This window comes from Mesoplodon bidens, assembly GCF_964165515.1.
Source record: "Mesoplodon bidens genome assembly, chromosome: 15".
NCBI classification, from domain to species: domain Eukaryota; kingdom Metazoa; phylum Chordata; class Mammalia; order Artiodactyla; family Ziphiidae; genus Mesoplodon; species Mesoplodon bidens.
The window spans coordinates 51202260-51212201 of NC_138171.1; the positions used below are offsets into that span (position 1 = coordinate 51202260).

The window sequence follows — 9942 nt, forward strand, 5'->3', positions numbered from 1 at the left end:
GCCCACACGCCTAGAGCCCGTGCTCTGCAACAAGAGAAGCCACCGTAATGAGAAGCCTGCACACCGCAACGAAGACCCAACGAAGCCAAAAATAAATAAATAGATTAACGTTTTTAAAAAAGAAAATAAAAAACCAACTTGCACAACAGTATTAGTGTATGATCTCATTTTGTGGTGATACTCATAGTACTAATTATATTTATAATTATAGGGATATAAATATCCTAGAGATACAAACACCAAATGGTTAATAAACCTCTGTTCTGGTTGCAGCATTGCAAACCACCCTGAAACTTAGAGGCTTAATACAGCCATTTAGGATTATTTGTCCTGGTTCTTAGGCTGACTGGGCTCAGCCGGATGGCTCTTGCTTAGGGTCTCTCACAGTGGCAGCCGCAGGGCACTGGGACTGCAGTTATTTGAGGGTTCCTTGGAGCTGGACATCCAAGAGCGCTCACTCACATGACAGACACATGACACAGACACAGACACATGACAGACAGTTGATGTTGGTTGTCGGCTACGAGCTCACCTGGGGCTTTCAACCAGAGTCCCTACACACGACATCTCCATGTGGCTTGGCCTTCTCATAGCTGGGTTCCAAGATGGAGCATCCCAAAGCAGGTATTCAAAAGGCCCACTTACAACCTGGTCATGCAGTGTCACTCCCACAATAGTCTATTGGTTGAAAGTGAATCACAGGGACTTCCCTGGTGACTCAGTGGTTAAAAATCCGCCTGCTAATGTAGGGGACATGGGTTCGAGCCCTGGTCCAGCCTTGGATGGGGGAAAGTCCCACGTGCCACGGAGCAACTAAGCCCATGTACCACAACTACCAAGCCCGCATACCACAGCTACTGAAGCCCGCAAGCCTAGAGCCCGTGCTCTGCAACAAGAGAAGCCACCAGAGAAGTCACCGCAATGAGAAGCCCGTGCACCGCAACGAAGAGTAGCCCCCGCTCGCTGTAACTAGAGAAAGCCCATGCGCAGCAACAAAGACCCAACGCAGCCAAAAGTAAATAAATAAATTTATTTTTTTAAAAAAGTGAATCACAGGACAAGCTCCAATTCAAGGGGAGGAGACTACACAAAGGCATGAATACCAGGAGGTATGGTTTTAGAAGCATTGACTTTTTTTTTTCTTTTTTCTTTTTTTTTTTGTGGTACGCGGGCCTCTCACTGCTGTGGCCTCTCCCGTTGCGGAGCACAGGCTCCGGATGCGCAGGCACAGCGGCCATGGCTCATGGGCCCAGCCGCTCTGTGGCATGTGGGATCTTCCTGGACCAGGGCACGAACCCGTGTCCCCTGCATTGGTGGGCGGACTCTCAACCACTGAGCCACCAGGGAAGCCCAGAAGCATTGACATTTTGATCATGAAGTTCACGTGGACTTGCTTGGATGGGAGTGGTTGGTTTTCCATACAACAGATTCTTGGGCCTGTTACTTTGAGAAAAAAGCTGAGAAATGGAATTTCAGGTGGTGATGACTTGGGTTTCTTTGCTTATTCACCCTTTATAAATACACACAGACCCTGTCAACACCACTCCTTTTCTTTGGGGAAAAAACTATCACAGTGGAAATGAAAGGATTTTTCAATGTGGGGAATTATAGCAAATGCCAACCTTGAGAGTTGAAAATTCTACCTTCTCATTTCTTTCTCAGAAAATCAATACACAGGCATTGTTCCATTCCCCTCTGGGTCTCTGTGGCTCACACATCTCTCTCATCCCAAGGATGTTCTAAGTGTTCTTGATATTGCCTTGGGAGCAAATCGACCTGCACGAAAGAAATGGGAAACTCAATGCTGCGGGTTAGTTTCTCAAGAGACGCAATTACTAGAAACTTAAGGAAATGTCAAACATGAATAGCTGGAAATTTAATTTGGAGTTGATGACTTGCCTGACTTAAAGCATTAATTAGATGGAGATGGAATATTTTTGAAGAGTTTGGATATGGAAAATTTTTAGCACCACATTACAAACAGGGTTTGATGAGGAAGTAAGAGATGCTGGTGAAAAGTGATTCTCCGCAGAATATATACAGTCAGCCCTGTGTATCCATGGATGCGGAACCCACGGGGACAGAGAGCCATCTGTACTCTACCATTTTATTTAAGGGGCTTGAGCATCCGCAGATTTTGGTATCAGAGGAGGGTCCTGGAAGCAATACCCTGCAGGTACTAAAGGATGACTGTATAACAGTTTTTCTGGGGAGACACCAGCATTTATTCATTCCTACCCCCCTTATAAGCTGGAAAGCAGAGCAGGGACATGAGGGAGTGTGTGGGCATTGTTTAATGAATGGGAAAAAGAGGTTCTGAGAAATGATGGCACTTTTCTAAGTCAGGGGTAACTGAGAGAACAGGAATCCCTTTCCTCCGGCTGGAAACAAAGTGGAACTTGATATGCCATAAAGTCAGAGAGAGCTGGAGTCAACTTCAGGCTCTCCCACTTACTCAGTTTGTGGCTATGGACAGATAACCTAAAAATCCAAGCCTCAGTTTCCTCCCCTGTGAAATAGGGATGATAATAGGACTGATGAGAGTCCTTTCAGTTCCATGAATACCAAGTTCTTTCCTACCTCAGAGCCTTTGCACGTGCCATTCCCCCTGCTTAGAGTTCTTTTCTCACGGATTTTTTTATGGCAGAACTCCTCTCCTCATCCTTAAGTGAACTCAAATGTCCAATCTAAAAAACAACACCCCCCAACAATTTGTCTCATCCCTTGGTTTTATTCTGTATAGCATCGCTATCTGAAATTCTGTTGTACATTTTTGTATTTATGTGTTGTCTCTCTCACCCACTATACTATAAGCCCCATGATAAAAGGGAACTTGTCCGTTTTGTTAATTCCTGCATCTCCAGCACCTCATACAGTGCCTGACACATAGTAAATGCCCCGTTAATAATTGCTGAATGAGTGGATTCTCAGTCAAGAACTAACATTCATTGAGAACTTACCACATGCCAGATACTGTTCTAACCACTTTATAAAAATTATCTCACTTAATCCTCAGAATAACCCTATTAAACCTATTTTATAAAAAAGGAAACTAAGGCACAGCGGGATTGAATAAATTTGCCCAAAGCCAAAGAGTCAATAAATAATAGAGCCAGGACTGAACCCCATGCAGCCTGGCCCCAAACTCCACATTCTAAATCACTGTGCTCTGATGCTCTTGGCTTGATGGGAAAGCATCAGACCTGGTTTTTTTGTTTGTTTGTTTGTTTTTAACATCTTTATTGGAGTATAATTGCTTTACAATGGTGTGTTAGTTTCTGCTTTATAACAAAGTGAATCAGTTATACATATACATCTGTTCCCATATCTCTTCCCTCTTGAGTCTCCCTCCTTTCCACCCTCCCTATCCCCCCCTCTAGGTAGTCACAAAGCACCGAGCTGATCTCCCTGTGCTATGCGGCTGGTTTTACAGTTTGAGTTCCATGAAACTCTGACTGTCAGGTCGGAGTAGCCTAAATTTTGACCCATAACCTCCTCCAAAGCCTTTGCCCTTCATTCTGTATCTATGCACCTGTGGCTCATGTATCACAGTGTGTATTCTTGTTTGTCTCTTTAATACTCAGCCCCTTGCATGCTGTTTCTACACTCTCTGAGTGGAGACTCTGAATGTCTACAATACCAATTTGTATCCATCTTGGGCCCATGTACACAGAAGGAAGATGCTAGATGTTTTCTGAAAGGATTTCTAAATGAAAAAGGCATTTTCGAACACTTTTCAACAGGCTGTTTAATAAAAGAGAGCTATGAAGTATAAAAATGTATACAAAGCAAGTAGAAATCAATATGAGTATTCCTTGCCTTAATAAACTCAACTCTTCATGCTTTCCCCACCTCATGGCCTTTGCACATGCTGTTTCCTTTGCTTGAAACACTTTCTCCAACCACCTTTTTTGCCTATTTATCTCCTACTGGGTCTCCAAATTTCAGCTTGGACATCACTTCCTCAGTAAAGATTCTTCTGATCACTAATAGCACTTACTAGAGCTTCCATTTACATATTTTCTTCTGTGATTCTTCGGTTGATGCTTTTCTTGCATAATAAACTCTAAGCTCCATGAACGTAAGATGGACCATGCCTATTTTGTTCAATATCTCCTTCCAGGGCATAGCTCATAGTAGGTATGGGAAAACACTGTTGAATGCATAAGTAAACTTTTGAAATTTCAGGATTAAGAATATAAAGAATTTTTCTTTAATGGACCTCTTTTCTTAGGTACTGACTTAAAGTAAAATTTACTCATAATTTTTCTTTATTGTGCACGGTGTAACATACTCACATGGTACCCTCACCCCCGCTTAGAAGTACTGATATTGCTGAGTGGTTTAAAGCATGGGTATTGAATGTTCTAAACCACTGGGAATGAATACTGGATAATTAATATAATTGGTACCTTAACTCTCCACCACTTCAAAATGTTATTTCAAAGTGCTTTGAGCAAGAACAAGAACAGCACAGACTTAAACAAATAAACAAACAAAAAAACCTGACAGTGCCAAGTAATGAGAGGTTATGGAGCAACTGGAACTCTCATACTCTACTGTTGGGAGTGCAGATTAGTAAAACCACTTTACAATTCAGCAATTCAGCAATATCTGGTAAAGATGAAGATGCACATATTCTAAAACATAATAAACACCCTTCTACATATGTATATACTACCTGAGAAAAACTGACACATAGCTACTTCTCATGGAGAGTCATATCAAGGTATTAACTATAGCAGTTTATAACAGCAAAATCCTGAAAGCAATTTAAATGTGTATATATATATATATATACACACACATATACACATATACAAACACACATAGATGTCTATATAGTATATGTGTATATATATACACATATAGACAGCTAGATGTATATGTCTACATAATATGTGTATATATACATATATAGACACGTGTGTATATGTATAAATATGTCTATGTATATATGAATAAATAAATTGCAATAAGGTTATTAATGGAATTGCTCTATAGTTGTTAAGATGAGTGAAATAAATCTACATGTATCAAAAAAAAGAGGTCTCAAAAGCAACTTGTGTGAAAAAAAGCAGCATGTAGAGTGGCAGGTTCTGTATAAAAGAAAGTTAAGAGTATGCAAACATGGCCCTGAAGACCACAGCACTGTGGCTGCCTCTGGCAGGGAAAGGGGGAAGGGAAATGATGGGCTGGAACAATTTCAAAGAAGACTTCAACTGCATCTGTAGTGTCGTTTCTTTACTTAAAAAGAACTAAAGCATATGTGGCAAAGTGTTAAAATTTGTTTAACCTGAGTGATGAATACACCAGGGTGTGCATATTAAAGACATTTTCACATGTGAACTATTGTGAAATAATTTTAAAGGCACATGCGAGAAAGAGAGCCCTGGATTCCAGCTCTGCCACTGCACTTCAGACAGGGGACATAAATTCTCTCAGACCCTCGTTTGCAAACTAGGATTAATCATGTTCAAATTTCAGGCTTGGTTGTGACTTAATGAGAATAAATGTGTAGAATGACTTCCAGATGTTATCCATTGGGATATCATTTTAGAGTGAGTCCCTAATGACTTTCCAGATGTATCTTATTCAGAGAGACATATGTTTTTTTAAAAAACTGATCAGAATTATGTGGATGCATTCCAAAACAATTCTGACCCCCAGAAAAATAATCTATTGCTACTATTTTTGCAAAACCTATATACACACATATTATACAGACATGCATAAGCACAGATTTTATTAACTATGATTGCCCTGAGGGAGGGGTATTTGGGTGGTTGCAGAATAAGAGTGGAAGGAAATTTTACTTTTCTATTAACTTTAATTATGTACCATGTGTACCTACTCTAAAAATAAATATAATTTATTTTTAAATTAATCTAAAGGTCATGATCTTCTCCATTCCTTCAATTCTGAACCCACTTAAAAAAGAAAGGTCTTGGGGCTTCCCTGGTGGCGCAGTGGTTGAGAGTCCGCCTGCCGATGCAGGGGACATGGGTTCATGCCCCGGTCCGGGAGGACCCCACGTGCCGTGGAGCGGCTGGGCCCGTGAGCCATGGCCGCTGAGCCTGCGCGTCCGGAGCCTGTGCTCCGCGGCGGGAGGGGCCGCGGCAGTGAGAGGCCCGCGTACCGCAAAAAAAAAAAAAAAAAAAAGAAAGGTCTTAAAATCCTTAAAGTTCTAAAGGTTCTTAAGAGGTTGTATAGTCCAGTGTCCTACTGGAGCACGGGAAACAGGAAATGCTATCCCAGCCCCATATTCTCCATGCAGTCAGACAAAAGAAAGAGCACAGGATTGGGGGTTAGAGGATCCGGGTTTGGTCCCTGTCACCATGAAGGACTAACTCTGTGGCTCTAAGTGAGCTAGCTCCTTAAGTTCTCTGAGACCCAGTTTCATTTCTGAAGTGAGGACAATGGCAGCACCACTGTCATGACTGTGTGAGGGACAAATTAAGTACAATGTGAAGATGAAACTTTGTCAAAATAGTATCCAGATGTTTGTATGAGGTGCAATTGCAGTGCAGAGATTGTCCCTCAAGAGCATGGGTTCAGTCCCTTTGATTTCCGTGGGAGTGCCTGATACACTATGCCTGGGGGCCCCTAGTAGCCAATAAAGTCATCTTGCTTCAGATGTAAACCAGATTCTCTTCTCTCCACAGCAAATATCCTAACCGTGATCATCCTCTCTCAGCTGGTGGCTAGGAGACAGAAGTCCTCCTACAACTATCTCTTGGCACTTGCCGCTGCTGACATCTTGGTCCTCTTTTTCATTGTGTTTGTGGACTTCCTGTTGGAAGATTTCGTCTTGAATATGCAGATGCCTCAGGTTCCCGACAAGATCATAGAAGTACTGGAATTCTCATCCATCCACACCTCAATTTGGATTACTGTTCCATTAACCATTGACCGGTATATTGCGGTCTGCCACCCGCTCAAGTACCACACGGTCTCCTACCCAGCCCGCACCCGGAAAGTCATTGTAAGTGTTTATGTCACCTGCTTCCTGACCAGCATCCCCTACTACTGGTGGCCCAACATCTGGACTGAAGACTACATCAGCACCTCCGTGCATCATGTCCTTATCTGGATTCACTGCTTCACTGTGTACTTGGTGCCCTGTTCCATCTTCTTCATCTTGAACTCAATCATTGTATACAAGCTCAGGCGGAAGAGCAATTTTCGCCTCCGTGGCTACTCCACAGGGAAAACCACTGCCATCTTGTTTACCATTACCTCCATCTTTGCCACACTCTGGGCCCCACGTATCATCATGATCCTCTACCACCTCTATGGGGCACCCATCCAGAACCGCTGGCTGATGCACATTATGTCCGACATTGCCAACATGCTGGCCCTTCTGAACACGGCCATCAACTTCTTCCTCTATTGCTTCATCAGCAAGCGGTTCCGCAAAATGGCGGCCGCTACCCTCAAGGCCTTCTTCAAGTGCCAGAAGCAACCGATACAGTTCTACACCAACCATAACTTTTCCATAACAAGTAGCCCTTGGATCTCGCCAGCCAACTCACACTGTATCAAGATGCTGGTGTACCAGTATGACAAAAATGGAAAACCTATAAAGGTATCCCCATGACCTCATAGGTTTGGCACCCAGTGTCTCTGCATAATCCATTTCCAGATGGGAATGTGGCCCATCCTATGGCTGAACAGCTCTCCTTAAGAGTGCTAACCTGATTTCCTGTCTCCACAGATTGAGCAACTCTCAGAATGGTAGATGAGGAAAGATGGAGGAGAAGAAGGAAAAGCATGAATCTTGTTTTCATTTATGCATTCATTTCTACCAAGTCATGCTGACAGCAAAATTTCCTACCAGTTTGAAGATGTCATTGGAGGCTGTGTCATTATCCTGTGGCCTGTAAGGACACACAGTAGAGAAATAGTCTATGACTTAGCCTTGGCACCATCCACAGTCACTGGAAACTGCTCATTTATGTGACACATCAAGCCACAGTAGCACATAGCTGAGCCCACACTCTTCTTCCAAGAGCTGAGGTCATCCATCATTTCCCTGTGCTGTTATCAGCAGCTAACGATGCTGACCAATTCGGGAATTTTCCAAGGTGCCCTTTGTCCTAGTGAGGGTTTTGGTCTTAAAGTGGCCCTGGCACCCCAATCTGTAGAGTGAGATTCTGGGGGCAGGGGAGGATTGGATCTTGCTCAAACTCTGGTCAGAGCTTCTGTGAAAAGGCTCCTAACCAACATAACCACGACACTCAGACTTGGGGTCTAAGATGCAGCCTTTCTATTTGCCCTTATGTATAGGTTTTAACTAGCTCCTCCAAAACAAAGACCCTGCCTGGTGTGTGGGGATATAGGAGGAGTCCTTGAGCCCAGAAAAACAAAAAAAATAAGCCCACTCTTGCCATTGTTTCAATCCATCCTTGTGTCAGCTGTGTACGGTCTCCTTACTCAAATAGCTTCTTGTTGCGGTGCCACTCAAGCTTCCTGGAGAAGCCTTTATGTGTAGAGTTGCCAACCCTGCCTCCTTGCTTGCTGAAGCCATCACCAAACTGTTTTATTTGAAGTGACTTTGGAACTGGGTTTAACTTTTTTTTTTTTTTTTTTTTTTTTTTAAATTTTATTTATTTATTTATTTATTTATTTATGGCTGTGTTGGCTCTTCGTTTCTGTGCGAGGGCTTTCTCTAGTTGTGGCAAGTGGGGGCCACTCCTCATCGCGGTGCGCGGGCCTCTCACTATCGTGGCCTCTCTCATTGCAGAGCACAGGCTCCAGACGCGCAGGCTCAGTAATTGTGGCTCACGGGGCCAGTTGCTCCGCGGCATGTGGGATCTTCCCAGACCAGGGCTCGAACCCATGTCCCCTGCATTGGCAGGCAGATTCTCAACCACTGCGCCACCAGGGAAGCCCTGGGTTTAACTTTTGAGGGTCAGGGACTGTAGCTCTCCAGGTGTGAAGGGAGACATTCTCAGCTCTTCCCCACTGTCTAGCTGGCATTGCCATTCGGCCACAAGTGGCAGTGGAAAGGTATGCATGTTGTCTGCATGTCTGCCCTTTGATGCACATGGCTCAAAAGGGTGGTGCCAGTTTTTGGTGATGCTATTTAACCCAGATCCTTTGCAAAATAATAAAATATGAATTTATTTATTCTGCTCTTGTCTGTCCAAGGCAAGAACAGTTCTAGGGTGTAATTAATAGAGGCTTCCCTGGGAACTACAACTCATGTGTGCACACACACAGACTTGATTACATTAGGTTCCTATGTACCCCATGATGTGTTTTGAAAGAAAAATCCATGCTGGAGTTTTTGTCAGTTACATTTTTTAAAAAAACTTCTCTCCCAGATTCCCAGTATTTGAACTTATCCCTGTTCTAGAAGAAGTCTTCCAAAATGATTTTGGAATTGTATGATATTTTTGGTGACCCAGCAAAAAGCAGACAGTCCACCTGGAACACTTGGTTCCTCAGGCTGAATTTTTACTGCACTTTTGCCCCTAAATTGGAAGACATGTCTACCCTTTTAAAGGGAACTTGCAATAAATGAGCAGGGTAGAAAAGGCTCCGATGCCACACAATCCCACAATCCCTTCAACCAACATCCTCAACACTAATTCAATACAACTTTAGGTCACATTCATCCTGATGATCCAAATTCCTACTCCTTTTAAATAATTGCAGTAGAGTCTCATCAAAAATCTGGCAGAGCCAAAGTTATTTCTACAAAGTTCTCAGGAAGGAGCCATGTTGGAGACCATATTCTACCCCTTAAAAACTTAGCCAAGTTTTTTTCCAGCATTGGAACAGTTTGCTGTTTCTTCTGTTGAAGACAAGATGGAGTTGGCTTGCATTTAGGGACCATATGGTATGAGTCTAATGTACCCAAGAACATTAGGATCACACTGGTGCAGCACGATGCTCCCACTAGAAGAGGTTCATGGAAGTTGTCTGCTGAGGGAC

The 9942-nt window shown here is 43.1% G+C and overlaps 1 protein-coding gene across 1 annotated transcript in view; it reads left to right on the plus strand.

The window, feature by feature from the left end:
* GPR139 (G protein-coupled receptor 139) overlaps positions 1-7600 on the plus strand; it is a gene marked incomplete at both ends in the record, with an annotated part of 40154 nt that extends 32554 nt beyond the window's left edge. Inside the window, one exon of the mRNA XM_081256200.1 lies at positions 6666-7600. Within this exon, the coding sequence (XP_081112326.1) occupies positions 6666-7600 (935 nt within the window). The remainder of the gene's footprint in view (positions 1-6665) is intronic.
* Between the last annotated feature and the right edge of the window lie 2342 nt (positions 7601-9942).